The sequence below is a fragment of the Mustela erminea genome, chromosome 5 (assembly GCF_009829155.1).
Source record: "Mustela erminea isolate mMusErm1 chromosome 5, mMusErm1.Pri, whole genome shotgun sequence".
Lineage (NCBI taxonomy): Eukaryota > Metazoa > Chordata > Mammalia > Carnivora > Mustelidae > Mustela > Mustela erminea.
Window position 1 is genome coordinate 22,065,664 of NC_045618.1, and position 20,236 is coordinate 22,085,899.

The following is a 20,236-nucleotide window of genomic DNA, read 5'->3' on the forward strand; positions in this document are numbered from 1 at the left end:
CTCAATGATGATCTCTCCACTAAAAAGTTTAACCACTTCAGCTTTTGCATAAAATCACACCATGTCAGAAAATATCACGCATTTCAAATATCTTTTAATTTTCTGTTTTCTTTAAAAGTTTAGACTATTTAAACTCAAGCTATCAATTAAAAATGGGGATGAGGGGGATCTTTCTTGACTGTAAAACACAAGCCAGGGACCATTGGTAAAAGACCTAACATGATTCTTATAAACCTATGTTTATAGCTACTTACAGGTTCTTCCTGGTCACTTTCTAACAAATAATCTAACAAATCTCGCCTCTTTTAGTATATAGTGCTTTATTCTCTAGCAGTTATGAAGCTAATAATTCTACAATCATTAAAGCTCATGTACTTGGAAGCCTCTGATAAACATAAGAATAAAACTTATACAATGTAAAGTTAGTTACAATATTTAGTATTTTCATATTTACCTGAATTGTGGTATTTTTTCCCAACATATTCAAATGCAAAGAGTAGCTGGAGGTCTGTTGGCTGGGAATAATGAGCTATTGCAAGGCATACCTAGGAAAAATTCTACATTTAGAATTTGATTTTTAACACACTTATTTAAATGAAATGTACAATAAGGCCTTGGTTACTGGGAGCATCATCTTGGGTGGGCCAGTGATTATAGATTCTTATTTACGTGTTTTTTTCTGTTGAAGTCAGAATGGGAAAAAGCTCCCTACGGCCAGGTATCTCATTCATTGTTGTGCCCCCAGGACACTGTTTATAATCTTTAGGGAGTACATGGTTAAGTATTTAGTAAGTGCTTGTTGTGAATTTTAACAGGAAAGTAATTTTATTCAAATAAAGAAACTTGAAACCTAAAGAAGCATTCTCCAAAAAGGTAATGACATACAGAAAGAGATATAGATATAGATATATATACATACATACTCCTAAAGAAAGGATTAAAAAAGTTTCATTTTTGGTGGACTGTAATGATTTAATACCAGCAATCTGGAAGGCTTAATGTAAGGTATGAAATTTTAATGTTCATAACCTCATGGATTAAAAAAAACTAGACTTAATAGGAAAGTTACAATCACAAAAAGTAAAAATTAGCAAGAAACCCAAAAAGTACAGGGTGACTCATTAAAAGAACCAAACAACTGTGTTTAAGAAAATGCTTTGAGACTACGTCTAGGATGGAGTGTGGGCTTCTCCATCGAACAGATCAGACCATGAATCATAGTGTCTACCAAACACTTGCCCTGTAAATGATATAAAATCAGTTCACCTCTCTGAGCCTTGGTTTGAGCAACTGTAAAATGAAGATAATACCTATGGCTACAGTAAGGATTAAATCTTAATGCATGCCTTGGCCTCTGCAGAAGCGCCATACATGGAAATATGGTTGATATCATTTCCAACTGCTGTTGGAGAGAAGGAAGGACGGACAGTGCTCTATGTTGACAACGCCCTGGATAGACTGCAGAAGAAAATATTCTTAAATGATTGGAACAGAAAGAAGAAATTTAAGACATATGAAAGGAGAGAAGAGAAGATCTTACTTAAAAAAGATGAAATATTATTTAGAAGGAAAAGCATTAAGCCAAAACAATATATTTCTGACAGGGAGCAAGCAGGAAAAGTTTAGTTGTTAGTCCATGTTGATTAGTGGTGTTTGGGAGGGTGGACACAAATTCTACTAATAGGTCAACTATGTGTCAAGTTCTTGTTTAACAAGTATACTAAAAGTCTTCTATAGAATGTTTCCTGTCTTACTCAATTAGAATATATACACAAATAAAAGGAGTTTATCACTAGTTTTAGTTTTGACTAAAAGCAATAACGAAAGATTCTTGAAACTTTTATGTAATACCTCAGTTTTCTTGACTACAGGGAAAGCCTTTGAGAACAGTCCCAGTTACACAATTAGGAGACAGTAACCTACATTCCCATCCCTAATCGGTCGAACAGTCTTCCTCAGAGAGCTTCTTCCAGCAGCAAAACTACTGACCTCCGTACCTGAAGTAGTCCTCAACCACCTCCTATTCTTCTGGTTACCATATGTAGTTTATAAGCTTTGTTGTACTTTCCTCAAGATTATCTTTCACTTTTGTTCCATTTCCCTGCACTACCACAGCCATATTCTTAAGCCATACTCACCTTTCGGCATTTCTGTGAGCTTCCCTGTATTATGGGGAAAAATCCACAATGCCTAAGAAGTCTCTTCTAAAGAGGAAATTCTGACCAGCAACAGTGTTTCCCAATATCCTGCTATGGTTCCCAGATACCTGCCTAATAAAATAAATCTCATTCTTGATTCTTCACCACGCTGGCTCTCCTCTACCAGACATCGTTTCTTTTCCCAATGTTCCCTCAGTGGTCTCCTGTCAGAACAACCTATCTGCCCATATTTCATATTTTGCCTGCCTTACTCCCAGCCACCTACCCGCCACACTCTGCCTGAGAAATCCTTCTCCACTGCTCGGCTGCTCGGACACCATGCTGTCCCTGTATCTACGAGCTTTGTTGAACTTAAATCTCTTCACAGTCTTCCTAGTCCAAGCTGATTTCACAGTATTAACTGCAGAAACCCTTCTGTTCTCTGTGAAGAACAACCACTCTTATATAAAGTGTCCCTTCTGTTAGCTGCGCTTGTGTAGCTGAATGAATTTCAAAGTATTCATGACGTAGTTTTGAGTGAGATGGAAAAGGCACAGGGGTTCTTCGTTTTACTTCCACCATTAAATTCAATCCCTCAAGGGTAGATGCTACCTCTGTCATTCATTGGACAGGTATTTCCTGCCCATCCACCACATCCAAAGCCCTGGGGCTGCAGCAATTAACAACACAGACGCAGATCCCCATCCCCAGCCTCTTGAAGCTTACATTCTACAAGGGGAAGACAGACATGAAGCAAGACAAATAAGAAAAACAATAGTGAGATCATCGTAAGAGCTAAAGGAAAAAATAAGCCCAGCGGGGGAGGGATATGAGGTGTTATGGTGAAGTAGAGAAGGGAGTAGATTAATAATGTAGAGAAGGAGACCAGGAAAGACCTTTCAGTGCAGAGCAGAGTGAAGACCTGAAGACTTCTGCATTTTTGGTTTTCCTCAGCAGCTTTCTGAAGGTGCTTTGCGTATAGCAGCAGCTGCACTAAAAATACTAGTTGACAAAATTATTTACTAACATAGTAAGGAAAATCCTCTAAGCCAATGAAATGAGCATATCACGTTGTTTGACACATTTAGAAAGCAGCCACAGGCCTTGTTTACACAAAAGAAATTCACATATCATTATGGAGTATGTTGTTTATGGTCACAAAGCAAAAACAAACAAAGCAAACCCAACTAGGCAAACCCAATGTAGCCCACTTTTAGAAAGCCCTTGAGAATAGCACACCACATCTATAAAGGGTCAGGAAACAAATGAGTGTGCCTAATGGCATCTCCAGTGCAAGAAGACTACGAACAATCTGTGAAACCAAAGCTGGTTAATCACCTGCACAACGGCTGATGGGGGGGGGGGGGCGGGAACAGGGGGCACAACTTGAACTAGAGCTGGTGCTGAGTAGTGTAATTACAAGTGTGTGTAACTTACTTCTACGTAACCTAAGCAAGGGGCCTTCTTGGGGACCCAAATAAAGGCACATATCACTTGAGCTATCTGGGTTACATTCATGCTGTTATGTAGGACATTCTGAGAAGAGAAATAAAGCCAAGAATCCTCTCCCTCAGGCTTTTCCGTACACGCTCTTTAAAAAGCTTACGTCCATATTCCTAGCTTCCGTCACTAAGAGCTTGAAAGACTCAAAAAAGTAGGTCTCATTTTCATGTAAAATTATTCTAATTTTGCAACGTGCTCCATAGCATTAAAAATTTTTAGAAAAACTCTACACCTTTAAACACTGCTTCTGAAAATGGTTCATCTGCCCTGGCTGTCATAGGGAATGAAGAATATCTTGGTATTAAAGACATTAAATTATGGAGGGAAAAGAGTAAACTACTTCTGAAGTGATCTGTGGACCAAGGACAATCTTACGGACAGAGAAGCCAGAAGTGCCCACAGTTGGTTTCTCCTCTAAGACCAGCTGGGGGCGCCGCCCTGGAGAAGCTCAAACCTCAGCAAGTTCTAGCACACTGACAAACAAAACTGGTTTCCTTATTTTGTGCTCCAAAAGCTACCAAGGAGTAAGTCTCTGATTCAAAGCAAAAAAAAAAAAAAAAGTTCAGGAAAAGCCAACTATTCTTTAAACAGATGGGTTGAATTTTCACTTTTAGAAAGTATGCCTGACAAGTAGTTCACAACCAACTAATCTGAAAATAAAGTAGAAATAAAGGGCATACATTTCACTTATCATTTTATATACATGTACACACACACATATATATTTTGTAAGTAATAAATCATTAAAAACAATTTTTTTTTTTTGCTCCTCAGTTTTGAACAGAGGTTTTTCAAAAGGAAAGGGTGGTTCCAAGTTGCTTTGAGGCTAGACACCCAATTCTGCAAAATCAAATTCCTTTTTGCTTTACACAGATCTGTCCCAAACGCTGACTTGTGACAGACCCAGGATGAGAAGGATGAACGCTAATGGATGCAGAAGCACAGTGTCATCTAACTTTGTCCTATCGCAATTTAGGCAACACCAACTAGACTACCAGAGGGTTATAGAGCAATATTTAACAAAATGTGAACCAATTTAGCATTTTGAGATTTCATATTTCAAACAGAAATATAAATGCTTTTGGTATTTCAAAGCTAATCAGTGGCTTACCCACCAGAGAACTCTGAATGTGCATCTGGTCATTTTAAAACAACTTATAAAATCAGAGCATTTCCACAGAAAATTTAGGATTCAAAATTTCCAGGAGGTAAAAATCAAGCTGTAGCTCCCCAACTGTTACCTAATTTTAGTTGAAAACTTTCACTTGAAATAAAAGAATATGCTAGAATTCTTCTTTTTAACTCATGAAGCCGGCATACATGCCTTCACCTCTGTGTCTGAAATGTAAGTCAGGGAAAAAAATTCTCTTTATATTCTTACTGCCTCCAATTTTCTTTTCTGCACCTGCAACCCCCACCCACAACATGTCTGTACGAAAGACAAAAAGAGCATTTCTTTCAGGCCTGAGGTTACATGCTTTTAATATTTTAAGACAGAGGAGAAAGGTTTTGTGCCAGAAGTCTAGTCTTGGAAAAGGGCATAAACAGTTGGACTAGGGTGTTTCATGTAGACAGTTCCGTGCAGTCCCCTTCATCACTTACCAGCAGCACAAGACAAGGGATATCCTGAATTTCCAGAGCACTCAACTGTTTCATTCATTTGGCAACTAATCACTTATGTGAAAACATCTTTTATGCCACTACTTTGTACCACTCTTCAATTTTCATGTGTTTCTGCTCTAATCTTCTCAACTAAGCACACAACTTCACACTTAAAAAATGACCAGCAGGTATTTCTTAGAAGGCTCAAGAATGAGGCCAAATAATTATGATTTCCAATTACTGAAATAGAGTCATCTGAAAAATATAGTTGACAGTGGGAGAGAGGGAAAATTTCTGAAAGAATATTGGGCTACTGTATCAATTTCTTACTTAAAAAAAAAATCCTGTCCTAAATCTCTTAAGATCTATGGTGTCCCGGGGCGCCTGGGTGGCTCAGAGGGTTAAGCCTCTGCCTTCGGCTCAGGTCATGATCTCAGGGTCCTGGGATCGAGCCCCGCATCGGGCTCTCTGCTCAGCGGTGAGCCTGCTTCCCCCCTCTCTCTCTGCCTGCCTCTCTGCCTACTTGTGATCTCTGTCTGTCAAATAAATAAAATCTTTAAAAAAAAAAAAAAAAAAAAAGATCTATGGTGTCCCTGTTCTTATATTTTTAAATTTTTATTTATTTTTTTAATTTCTTTTCAGTGTTCCAGAATTCATTGTTTATGTACCACACCCAGAGCTCCATGCAATGGTGTCCCTATTCTTGATATGCATTCTGAAATTAAGATTTTCATAAGCAGATTCTTGATGCTTTGACTGATTAAATTACACGTATATATTTAAGCTCAAGAAAGTAACTCAGCTAAAATGTTTTATAATGAGCCTACTACCTAAATAGTCTTAAGTCTTTCTTCATAAGAGCAGTCATCTCAAGTTAGTAAAATGCCCAAATCACAAACTGCAGAACTGAAAAGATGAAAGCGGCCTACAAAACGTGAACCAATGAATCACAGCTATCTAGTTGAATCTTTGATTATGGAGCATGCCGAAAGATAGTTTTACACCTGAATACTTTTAGCCACAGAGCTTGCCACACTCTGCTAGATAATCTAGTCTTTGAGGTCCAGCATGTTCAGATATTTATCTATGTTTGCCTTCCTGTGAGGAAACTGATGATTCGAAGTTCTAAAAATAAATTCACAATGTCCTCACCAAAGGGTATGAAAACAGCTGCCTTAAGAATTTTCTGACGGCCTCATTTTGATATCAACAGAAAATTCACTGCAATAAGTCTACTAACCATGGAAACCAAGAGCACCAGAGCATTCTGGGGTGGTGCAAAAGCTGAATCATTTCTGAGAGAAGGTTCCACTTCACTAAGAAACTGTTCCTGTATTCCCAGTGTGTGGGAGCAGACCTCTCCTGGAAAGTGTTATATTCTCTGCATTTGCAGCATCATGGCCTGGACCTGTAAGGCAACATGTCCACCAGCTTCACTCCTCTGCCAAAACCAAAAGGTGGGATCAAGGAAGTGGGAATTTTTGCCCATGAAACTCACTCCATGAGCAGGCAATAAACATTCCCAGAAGTCAGGGAAAAAACAGAGCCAATTAAAAAGTTCCTAGATTTTAGCTGTTCCCGTGGAATAGCTCTCAAATTAATTCACTAAGATTTCCTTAAAGTACTAATAATTATTACGCCTCTCCCATAACTGTACCTTTACCTAACCCTTATGTAACTTGTTAAGTCTAACTTTTAGTTCATTGATGACATTCTAAGGCATTTTCTAAAGTTCTAACCAAGAAAGAAACCAGCTGGTAATGGTTTAAGTGCAAAAGATAGATTAATTTCTACATCATAGTTTCTAGTATTGTAGGAGCTGATAAAAAAAAATCTGAGCAACTGAGAAAAAAGAACTTCCACACAGAACTGATACTGGTAAATACAGTGCAAAACCCCAAACTTGATAAAGCTTAATAGTATTACCTTTTTGGCACTTTCAGGACCTGATTCATCAAAGCGAAATCTGACAATTCTGAAATCTTTACAGTAAATAATTAACTCTGTTGGATTAAATTTCAATTTCTGGTTGGGACCTAGGACTTTCTGCTTCCTCTTGTGGTCATTTACTAAAAAGGAAAAAATAAAGAAAAAAAAGTGTAAAAATTCTTTTTTGTCACTCACTCTTTAGTATACTTTAACAAATTATTACTGAAAATAATTAGGTTACCCCCTACTTAAACACTGCTTCTCTGGTATCTTTTATATTTGTCTACAATTTACAGAACTTGGAAAGGGGATAGATTTTAACTTCGCTTTTGACTATATTTTAAATGATCTTTGCATAAACCACCACCATCTAGACACATTTAATGCTTAAAATTTTAATTAAAAAGAGGACAAATACTTAGAAAACATAAAAAGCTAAATATGCTGTATTTCCATTTAAAAATAATTTATTGACTTCAGGACACCTGGGTGGCTCAGTCAGTTGAGCATTTGACTCTTGTTTTCAGCTCAAGTCATGATCTCAGGATCATGGGATTGAGCCCCACGTCGGGCCTGGCACTCAACGAGGACTCTGAGATTCTTTCTCTCCCTCTCCCTCTTCCCCTCCCCTTGCTCACATTTGTTCTCCTTCTCTCTCTAAAATAAATAAAAGTTTTAAAAAAAAATTTATTGACTTCTCTTTCATTAATATTCCTGGGACTCAAATAAAAGGGAGGGGGGACATAAACCTACAGAAATAAAATTCCAACCCAAATGTTTGAGAGGTGTGAGTCTTCAAGCAACACTTCTTGAGGAGAATCAGCTTTTATGGACGGAGTAAAGAATACTACATACCTGTGACAATTTGCTCAATACATGTTAAAGGGACATCATGCTCACCCAGAAGAAGGTTTCTGTAATGGAATTTCTGAAATAAAAATTATGTTCATGTTAGGTCATTCCTCAACAACCTCAAATGGTAGTAACTGCCTTACTCTACCATGATGACTATCTCTAAAAAGAACAAAATGCTTTTGTCTCCAGAACTATGACAGTTCTAAGGAGGAAGTATCTCAGAACATACTGCAATCATGAAAAGGAAAAAGAAACACATGCTATGTTCGCACTCTCTCCACCTTTCTCTCCATACTTTTACATATGGAATGAGGTTAAATTGTATACAATAATACGTTTATAATATCCAAGATATGCAATATTATCAATCACTTCATAGGCAACCATTTGCATGTCTGACTCTGGTTAGATGGTCATTAAAATAACAAAGAAAAAGGTACTCTTAAGTCATCAGATTTTAATGGGCAAAATCATGGCTTGATTTTACAAAGGAGACTTTGGAAAATCACTCTTTCGAAAGTAATTTTTAGAGCAGAAATTATACTAGAAATAAAAATCTTCAGGCAAACTACAGCTCGTTTTATTTTAATCTGTCAATAAACACTTTATACCCATTTTTAAACTAAGAAAATAGTTCTCACTATTAACCAGCTGTCAGTAGAGCACTGGTTTATTTCCCCTACCAGCAGTATGAGATGTGGCTATTTTAATTAAGTATATGCATTTCATTTACAGTGAAGTCTGCAGCCACAGATAAAATATGAATCTAAGTGAAGTCTGCAGCCACAGATAAAAATGAATCTAAAAACGAAGAGGAAAAACCCTTTGGTCTATAGCTAAATTAGTGTGTCCACATACTAGGTACCTATAAATGCCTTCAGTCTAAATATACCTACAACAGTTTGCAATATACACACAAATATAAAGTAAATATTTTGGTAAACTAATAAAAGCTATATGAAATATATGTATCCAGAGTCAGACATTTCAGTCAAAAGTTTACAATTAATATCCAAATATTTGATTTGAGAACAATTCCTATCATAAATAAAAGTCTAGGGGATAAAAGTATATAACACTTTAGAAATCAAAATAGAAGAGCCAAGGAAAAGTCCACAATTTTTAAGTTAATCAAACAAATACCTCAATTTTTAAAAAACCAAACTTAAACGGTATTATTGGTTTCCAGTGAGACCATAAAATGGCAAGTGTTATTAAAGAAAAATTTTATCAGTATTTTTCTTCCTTCTAATTGGACCAGTAAATTGAAATTTCAAACTAGAATTTGATGTTTGGAAAAGGAATTAGTTAAAAATACTATGAAATCTATAAAATCCACTGTGTTTATGCAATTATTTGCTAAATAATTAAGCTTTTCTCTTTAGGACTACTTTAAAAAAAAGGATAGCTTCATTTTTAAAAGCAGTTTAAAACATGTAGAAGAAACAAAATACTAACTCCATTACTGAAAGGATATCTAAGCAATAATCACAGGAGATAAAAAAGCAAGATAACTCAACCATCTCACGAATTCTTCTCCTTGATTCCCAACATTCTCTGTACACTTTATTTTGAATTTTAATATAACACATTCCCAATGTTGTTAACTGCATAATAATTTTACTATAATTTTCCATACTTGTGCTTTAAGTAATTATACATACTGCTTAGAGTCAAATCCTTGATACAACTAAACAACACACAAATAACACACACCTGTAATGGCATCGGGTCATCCGTAATAAAGGAAATTTTGAAGTTACTGCAGATCAGCTTTCCCCACAGATCGTATTGACTTGTGTCCGTTGCAATGCATTTTCTCACAAAATTGACTTCATTTACAACAATTTCCCCTTTTAAAAAAGAAAAATATTGTGTGAGCTACAACTATATCATAAAATGTCTACAGTCACCGTGTGGCCTATGAGGATTACTTCATGATGACGAGAGTAAGAATGAACCCTGGAGGCTCACCAGGTGCCAGGTGCCAGGAAAGCTTTCATCAAGAGCAGCAGTAACAGTGAGGCACTGCCCACCATTTGTAAGATACAGAAACTGAGGCACGAAGAGCTGAAGGGTCTGAGATGGTTCAACCAGAAAGGCTGAAACCGAGTCTGCATTTAATACTATGTGATACTGCCTCCCATTATCATTTATTGAAAGGCATTCTGAAGAAGAGATAAACTACACTATCTTCTTCAAAGTACTGTTCGGAGTATTTGTGTTTTATTAACATGTGACTTTACATCCCAAACCAATGTCTTTGATTCCTTTACTAAGGGATGAGAAACAGAGTTTGGGCTTAACCCAAAATAAGTAAGTAACTCAAAGTACTTATTAACTCAAAATAAGTAACAGGGTTCAGGATGGTGAACCCTAGGAACACCCCGAACTCATCTCCTCTCATGGACATACTGAGTCTACAGCTACATACAGACAATTTCCTTTTAAACCCTAAAGGCTATCTGAGTGACAGCTCCAGACTGGGCAAAGGAGAACTAAACCATATGGAAGCAAGTAGGAGAGGGGGACATAATTTCAATATATATATATACCATCCCTGCATGGTGACCCACAACCAGGATGGAACTCAAAACCCAGACTTTCTTCCTAAGAGTGAAGGGTTCAAATGCTACATCAGGCACCCCAAGTTTTAACACATACCTTGAGAGACAAGCCCTCAAAACATGGAACTTTAAAACCAATGAGGTTTGTGTCCCAAGACCCATAAGACCCTAGAGATCTGAGAAACTGCTCTTAAAAAGCTAAGACACTTGGACTCACACACCTGGGGCCCAGGTCGGAGGCAGCGATGGTGGCCAGACTTCAAGCGAAGGAGGCTTACCTTCTTCTTATATTAAAGCACTGGCCTGGCCTGAAGGGCAGGTGCCTTATTTAACACATCTATCTAGGAGCCTGTTGGAACACTCTCTGGGGACAGAGACTAGTGGGTGCCATATCCACACACTCCTTCTGCTGTGCTCCAGACCACCAGTATCTCTCAAAAGGCAGCTTTTACATACATCTGGTACCCTGATTTTTGTGGTTGCCTCCTGGCTCTCGTGGACAGTAGGGCCTACACTTGTCGTCCCACAAGACTATATGTATTTGCATACCTTAAAAAGTTGATGCCTGAGGGTTTGGCTTCCAGTCAGCCAAATTGAGGCACTGAGATCCTCCCCTCTGGGATATTGACTGGTTTGGCACATCCTAAACTACTGGGATCTACTAAAAATATAATAGACTGATTGGACAAGCAGGATGGTATGAGAGAGAACAAAGAGCTGGGGAATAAGGTTGAACAATAAGGCTAAACAATAAGGTTCATCTCCTACACAATGCCCCTCCTTCAGGACTGGGAGAGGTAGTTGTTTCATCTACTATATAGAAACCAACAAAGAGAGTCAAACAAAGTGAAGAAACAGAGGAATATGTTCCAAATGATAGAACAAGACAAAACCTCAGAGAAAAAACTTAGTTAAAAAGAGATAAGTAATTCACCTGATAAAAAGAGTTCAAAGTAATGGTGGTAAAGGTGCTCACCAAAAATGAAAACAGTAACTCAAAAAGATAAATGTACTCCTATGTTTACTGTAGCATCATTTACAATAGTTAAGACATGGAGAAACAATGTAAGTATCCATCAATAGACAAATGGATAAGGAAAATGTGCTATATATACACAATGGAATATTACACAGTAATCAAATAAAAAGGAAGGATCATGCCACTTGAGACAACATGAATGGACCTAGAGGGTATCATACTAACTAAAACTAGTCAGATTGAGAAGACAAATACTGTCTGATTCCAGTCATAAGTATAATCTGGAAAAAATAGATAGAGAAAAATCAAAATCAGAACTATAAATACAGACAACAAACTGATAGTTGTCAGAGGGGAGGAGAGTGGGTGATTAGGCAAAGAGTAGGAGATACAGGTCTCCAGTTATGTGATGACTAACTTATAGGAATAAAAAGCAGAGCATAAGGAATATGTCACTGATATTGTCATAGCTATGTAATACCACAGATGGTAAAGCTACACTTGTGGGGAGCAGTGCATAATGTATAAAGTTGTCAGATCACTAAGTCATACACCTGAAACTAATGTAACATTGTGTGTCAACTATACTCAGATTTTTAAAAATTGAACTTAAGTGGAAAAAAAAAAAAGAAAAAAGAAAAGATGATCACCAAACTGGGAAGAAAAAAAAAAAATGCATGAACACAATGAGAACTTCAACAAAAAAGATGGAAGAGCTAAGAAGATACTGAACAGAAGAACAATAGTTGAACAAAGAACAATAACTGAAACAAAAATGCCCCAAAAGGGTTGATGAAAGGTAGATGAAAAAAAAAAAAAAAAGGAATCAGTCAACTTCAAAAAAGGGCAAGAGAACCCACCCAAATCAGAATAGCAAAAAGAAAAAAAGAATGGAAAAATGCACGGGTAGCTTAAAGGACTTACTGGACGTCAAATGGACTAATGTTTGCATCATCAGGCTCCCAGGATAAGGGAAAGGAAAAATCTTACTAGAAGAAATAATGGCCGAAAACTTCTCTAATCTGGGGACGGAAACATCCAAATCCAGCAAGATCACACAGTTCCCAACAAGAGGAACCCAAAAAGAGACCCACTTCAAGACATACTGTAATTAAAATATTAAAAGTTAAAGACAAGGAGAGAATATTAGAAGTGGCAAGAAAAAAATAACTTACTACAGACAACATAGCCCGACAAGGCTATCAACAGAACTTTTAGCAGAAATTGCACAAGCCAGGAGAGAGTGACACTATATACTCAAAGTGCTGAAAGAAAAAACCCTTTCAATCAAGAACAATCTACACAGCAAAGTTATCATTCAGAAGTGAAGAGGAAATAAAAAATTTTCCAGACAAGCAAAAACTAAAGAAGGTATGCTAACAAAGACTTCTTTACACTGAAAAGAAAGAGCACTAGTTAATAACAAGAACACATATGAAAGAATACATATCACTGGAAAGATAAACATATAGTAAAGGTAGTGAATTCTAAATTTCTAAAGCTATTAAGAAGGTTAAAAGACAAAAGTAATAAAATTACCTAAAACTACAATATTTGGTTATGGGATACTGAAGATATACAAAGATGTAAAATGTAACATCAAAAACATGAAGTGTGAATGGCAAGAGTAATATCTTAAGCTTTACAATGGGACAAAACTTAAGTTGTTATCAATTTAAGACTGTAGACTGTAACAGATAGAAGTTGTTATATTTAAACCTCACAGTTGCAAAACAAAGCAAAAACCTATACTAAATACACAGAAGATAAAGAGAAAGGAATATAAGCATACCACTAAAGAAAGCCATCAAGGAAAAAAAAAAAGCCATCAAAACACAAAGGAAGAGAAAAATGGAAGAAAGGAACAGAGAGGAATTACAAAAACTGCCAGAAAACAAGTAATAAAATGGCAATAAGCACATATCTCTCAATAATTACTTTAATTGTAAATGGACTAAATGTTCCTCTCAAAAGATACAGAGTGGGTGAATGGATTAAAAAACACTTATCTATATGTTACCTATAAGAGACTTGCTACAGATGTATGGAAAGAAGGACAGAACAAGGGATTTTCCATGCAAATGGAAACCAAAGCTGGAGTATATATACTTACATCAAACAAAAAAGACTTGAAAACAAAGACTGCAATAAAGACAAAGAGAGTGCTACATAATGATAAAAGGGTCAATCCAATGAGAAGATATAACATTCGTAAACACTTATGCGCCCAACACTGGAGCACCTAAATATAAAAAGAAACTATTAGCAGCCTTAAAGGGAGAAATAAGACAGCAATATAATAACAGTTGGGGACTGTATTCCAGTCAATAGTTTGAATAAATTACTAAAAGCACGAGAAAATTACAGGCCAATTTCCCTGATAAACACAGATGCAAAAATCCTCAACAAAATACTTACAAATAAGAAAAATTCAGTAATATATTAAAACCATCATACACCATGATGGAGTGGGATTACTGCAGGGATGCAAGGATGGTTCAACATCTGCAAATCAGTCAATATGATACACTGCATTAACAAACTGAAGGGTAAAAATCCTTTGATCATCTCAATAGATACAGAAAAAGCATCTGACAAAATTCAACATCCATTTATGATGAAAACTCAACAAAGCCAGTGTCGTGGAAAACACACCTCAATATAATAAGAACCATATGTGATAAGCCCACAGCTAATAATAAACTCAATAGTGAAAAACTGAAAGTTTTCCCTCTAAAATCAGAAACAAGACAAGGATGCACACTTTAATTCAACATAGTACTGGAACTCCAAGTCACAGCAATTAGCTAAGGAAAGAAACAAAAGTCATTCAAATTGAAAATGAAGAAGTAAAACTGTCATTATTCAAAGATGATACGATATATATAAAACCTTAAAGACTTCATCAAAAAATGGCTAAACTAGCAAAGTCAGTAAAAATCAATATACAAAATTTGATTACATTTTTATATACTAATAATGAACTATGAGAACGAGAAATTCAGGAAACCCATTTACAATTGTATCAAAAAGAATAAAATACCCAGATCTTATTTAACCAAGGTTGCGGGGGGTCATAGAAGACTATGAGATGTTAAATAAAAAAATTAAAATGACACAAATAAATGGAAAGATATCCCATGCCCATGACTGGACAAATTAACATTGTTAAAATGTCCATTCTACCCAAAGCAATATACAAATTCAATGTAATATTAAAATTCCAGTGGCATTTACCACAGAAATAGAACTATCTTAAAATCTGTATGAAACCATAACAGACCCCAAATAACCAAAGCAATCTTGAAAAAGAACAAAGTTGAAGGTACCATGCTCTCTGATTTCAAGCTATATTATAAAACTATGGTAATTAAAACAAGGTAAACAGACATATAGATCAATAGAACAGAATAGACAGCCCAGAAATAAACCCACCCACACACATATGGCCAGTTAATTTCTAACAAAGGAGCCAAGAGTATATACAATGGGGAAAGGACAGTCTCTTTAATAAATGGCATTTAGAAAATTAGATAGCCATGCAAGAGAATGAAACTGGACCACTATCTTACATCATACACAAAAACTAACTTAGAATGACTAGAATTTTAGAAATTAAAGACTCCATAAAACTCCTAGAAGAAAACATAGGTGGTAAATTCCTTCTTGTTGATAATTTTTTGACTCTAACACCAACAGCAAAACAACAAAAGCAAAACAAACAGGTAGGACTACATCAAACTAAAAAGCTTCTGCACAGCAAAAGAAACCATCAACAGAATGAAAAGGCAACCTATTGAATGAAAGAAAATACTTTGAAATTATCTAAGAGGCGAAGATCCAAAATATATAAAAAAGACTCATACAACTCAACAGCTAAAACAAAACCAAACCCGATTTTAAAAATGGCCAGAAGATCTGAGTAAGTATTTTCTAAAGAAGACCTACAGATGACCAATAGGTACATGAAAAGATGCTCTATATCATTAATTTGTCAGGGAAATGCAAATCAAAAATACAGGGACACATCACGTCACATCTGCTGGAATGGCTATTATCAAAAAGATCGGAAATAACAAGTGTTGGCAAGGATGTGGAAAAGAGGCTATCCTTCTACACTGATGGTGGGAATGAAAATTGGTATAGACACTGGAAAACAGTATAAAAGTTCCTCAAAAATTAAAAGCAGAAATACCATGTGATCCAGCAATTCCACTTTTAGGTATTTATCCAAAGAAAATGAGAACATTAACATGAAAAAATATATGCACCCACATGTCACTGCAGCATTATTCACAACAGCCAAAATATGGAAACAAAGTATTCATCAGCGGATGAATGAGTAAAGAAGATGCAGCACATTAACCCCACCGCTCAGGAATACTATTCAGTCATAAAAGAAAATGAAATCTTGCCATATGCAACAACATGGATGCACCTTGAGGGCATTATGCTAACTGAAATTAGTCAGACAAACGCTTGATAATCTCTCTTCTATGTGGAATCTAAAAAACAAACAAACAAACAAAAACAACCCAAGGTCATAGATACAGAGAACGACTTCGTGTTTGCCAGAGGTGCAGGTTGGAAGAAATGGGTGAACTGGTTTGGTTTTTTTTTAGTTTAAATAAATTGTATTTTAAAAATTTAAATAAGCTATATTTTATAAAGCCAAAGTGAGTTTCCCTCTGCACCCAAGTTATAACTTACTTGGCAATAAAACTTTAAAATATAGTTTCAAAGTTAAAAGGGAAGATTAGGGGCGCCTGGGTGGCTCAGTGGGTTAATCTTCTGCCTTCGGCTCAGGTCATGATCTCAGAGTCCTGGGATCGAGTCCTATATAGGGCTCTCTGCTCGGCAGGGAGCCTGCTTCCTCCTCTCTTTCTCTGCCTGCCTCTCTGCCTACTTGTGATCTCTGTGAGATAAATGAATGGAATCTTTAAAAAAAAAAAAAGGGAAGATTAAAGAAAGAAATGTAAGAGGTCAAAACAAAATTTATAATGTGCTTTGAAAGAAATTATTTATTTAAAGCGTGGTCTTCATTAAAATAAACCTTAATTTCAAGATCTAAAATTCGACGAGACCCGCGGACATTTTTAAGCACTCCATCTTCAGGTTCAGTGGTAGAAAAGGGAGGGTACTGACCTACTTCATCTATATTTATCATTATAAAAACCTTAACAGTGGTGGATAGAACCTGTTTGCTGACAAGCCACAAAAACCTACCAATTCAAGAATGCAACTATGGTCTCAAAGTGATTCTTTCACTCAACAAAACTGTTATCATAAACCTGAGTTGCAATAATAGCTTTTATTCAAAGTTCTTAAAAATACACAAGATAATTTTAAGAACAGCAGCCTACTATTTGAATATTCTCCCTTTCTCCCTTAGCCTAATCACTTTCTCAGAAATGCCTTTTTTTTTTTTTTAAAATCTCCCAGCCTAGATTAAATCCCTCAATCCCAGCATCATACACTTGTAATTCCTAGCATTTACACAGCTACAATTATATATATATATATTTTTAAATTACTGCCTGTCCCACCCTTAGGATCATATGCTCCATGAGGACAGAAGGGGGAATGATTTTTCCACAATGCTGATACTTCAGTTCCTAGACAAATGCCCAGTACAAGGCAGGTGCCTATTAAATGAGTGCTCAACATGTGAAATCACTTCTCTGCTTCCTGGTTCACCAGGCAACTACCAATAATGGAAGAGGAGGTACTCCAGACAGAACAAAAACCAGGAACTGAACAAGGCCAAGCAGCCAAGAGGGTGAGGAGATAAGATGCATGGGGGGGCGCCTGGGTGGCTCAGTGGGTTGGGCCTCTGCCTTCAGGTCGGGTCGTGGTCTCGGGGTCCTGGGATTGAGCCCCGCATCCAGCTCTTTGCTCAGCAGGGAGCCTGCTTCTTCCTCTCTCTCTCTGCCTGCCTCTCTGCCTACTTGTGATCTCTGTCTGTCAAATAAACAAATAAAATCTTTAAAAAATAAAAATAAAAATACCTGTACCCTTCATCTTAAAAAAAAAAAAAAAGATGCATGGTAAATTCACATCAAGTTAGAAAAAAGGAACAGAACTGCTATGCATACCTACCACATACATAGGGAGCTGTAAAATATACTAATTGGAGTTTCTCAACATTTTTCCTCTTTGATTCTTTCAACAACCCATAAGGTATGGCAGATAAGGTACTTGGATCCAAAGAAGTTATATCACTTTCTTAAGATTTAAAAAATATTAAGAAGTAAGTTTTCAATTTATAACCAAGTGTTCTGATTTCAAATCCAGTTTTCTCTATTCTTACATAAAATTAAACCTACTGTACTTAGAAACAGGAAGCACAAAAACTGAATTAAAGATTCAAAGTATTAGTCTTAACTGGATTCTAATGAGAAAAAAAACTTTAAATGACATAAATTTACGTTGAAACTCAACAAATAATTCAAACACATAAAATTTAAATCTTCCACAGCCCCTTGAGCCCAATGCCTCCCAATATCGTGCGATATTGGAATATGCCTCCCAAGAATGTGGGCCTGTCTTCCCCCCAAGAAATCTTAACTACCAATTATAAGAGGGCCCTGAACTTAAAAAACAAACAAACAAACAAACAAAAAACCCCTAAATTAATTATTCACATTGCACTCAGATATCATACTCCTACAACACTGATTTCTTCATACAAGAACTACTGGCTCATGAAGTATAACCTATATCACTTCATGCTGTGCCAACTTTCTCAACTAGCAAACTCATCTGCCCAAGGACTCTCAAACCAATGCTACAAAAAGTCATTCAGTTCCAACTCTAAAGACTCATATATATTTTTTATGTATGGTATACTCAAAAATTAACTTAAAAAAAAAGCCACACCACAGGATTTTAGGTTCCTGAGAAGGGGAGAAGACGTGATAACAGAAAAAAGAGATGGAGGTCTTGTGGGACAGGACATGGCTACATCATAGCGCCATCAGCCTAGAGTATTTATGAGGCGCACACTCAAGGACAGCGCTTCTTCTCTAGCAACATGATCCTCTTACTGATGGCACAAATGTAAAATGTCAAGCCCATGAACACAGTGAGAATGAGACAAAGATAAAAGGAGAATGCATTTAATGAGTCCAGGGGATGGCCAAGCACAGCCCACAGACCAAGCCCAGCCCCTGTTTTTGTAAGTAACATTTTACTGAAACATATCCATGCTTATTTGTTTGTGTATTGGCTCTGACTGCTTTCATGGACAAAGGCAGAGCGGAGTACTTGCAACAGAGACATTTTGGCCTTCAAAGTCCAAAACATTTACTTTACACAAAGTTTGCTAGACATGGTTTCTTAATAACTTTTACATATATTCACATATTACATATATACATATGCATATATTCATATATTCAAATACAGAAACATAAAGAGATGTGTATATAGGTGGATTAGTAACACAGGTGCATATTTTCTACTCTGGCCCCTACAGGCCTAAAAACAGTAACACTCCAGTAACAAAGTACATTCAGCACACAGACCTTGGTATTTAAAGACCATGCGATCCTTGCAAAAACAGTTAATTCCAGGACTGGGGCAGAGGAAACACAATATAAGTAGGGAGTCTCTGGTAGGTCAAGAATGCCAGAAAGGAAGGAAGGAGAAAGAGAAGGTGGGAGGTCATTTCAAAAGGATACAGGCACCAATATGAAAGAAGTCATCACCATTAGTAAAAATGGAGAAACTGTCAGAGTAAAGACACTAAGGAGACATAATGATTAAATGCAATGTGGTATCCCTAACAGCCTCTTGGAACGGCTAATGGACATTAGTGGAAAAACTAGGGAAATGTGAATAAAACAGCACTGTTGATTTCTTAATTTAGCTAAATTTAACAAGGTCATATAAGATACTAATTTTAGGGGAAGCTGGGTGAACAGTATATGTTAACTGCACTCTTCTATACAACTCTTATAAGTCCAAGTGTATTTAAAAATAAAACTGAGGGCACCTGGGCGGCTGAGTCGGTTAAGCCTCTGCCTTCGGCTCAGGTCATGATCTCAGGGTCCTGGAATGGAGCCCCGCATCAGACTTCCTGCTCAGTGGGGAGTCTGCTTCTTCTCCCTCTGCCCCCCACTCAGGTTCTCTCTTTCAAAAATAAATGAAATCTTTAAAAAATAATAATAAAAGTGAGAAAAAACTGAACAGAAATAGAAAAGTAACAACAAAAGCTCAATAGGGATTCTCTGGCTGTGGTCTTTTAAGGAAACTGAAGTGTCAACCAGAACTGAGAGCAGAAAATGGGAATGAGCCCTTGGAAGGGAGGAGAAATTGGGCGGGATTGAGGGGAGGACGGAAAGGAGGGTACTGCTGGAGAAATGCTCTGCTTGAGTCGTATTATTATAAGCATATAATTAAGTAAGTGTCAAGTTAACCCAGCTTGAGTTTATTTGATAACGTTAAATTATGTTCACATGCAACCAGTCTTTAAAATGGTTGGCTCACGTAGCACAGCTATCTGCTCTCCTAACAATTTTCTGCTCATACTCCATAAAAAAGCAGTAACACAGTAGGAGCTGTTAAAGCTTACTGCAAGTACTGCAGTACTGTTGAGCTTAGAGACAGGAAAGAAAAAGATACTAAATGGGCTCTTCCTAGAGATGATGGATACAAAATAC

At 36.6% G+C, this 20,236-nt stretch overlaps 1 protein-coding gene across 3 annotated transcripts in view; it reads right to left on the reverse strand.

Annotated features, from left to right (window-relative positions):
* Positions 1–20,236, reverse strand: part of MTMR10 (myotubularin related protein 10) — a 52,762-nt gene that overhangs the window by 24,321 nt on the left and 8,205 nt on the right. For all 3 annotated transcript variants that reach the window (XM_032342253.1, XM_032342254.1, XM_032342256.1), the window contains 4 exons: positions 9,744–9,880; positions 8,028–8,100; positions 7,170–7,312; positions 455–545 (listed from right to left, as the gene is read on the reverse strand). In XM_032342253.1, the coding sequence (XP_032198144.1) occupies positions 455–545; positions 7,170–7,312; positions 8,028–8,100; positions 9,744–9,880 (444 nt within the window). The remainder of the gene's footprint in view (positions 1–454; positions 546–7,169; positions 7,313–8,027; positions 8,101–9,743; positions 9,881–20,236) is intronic.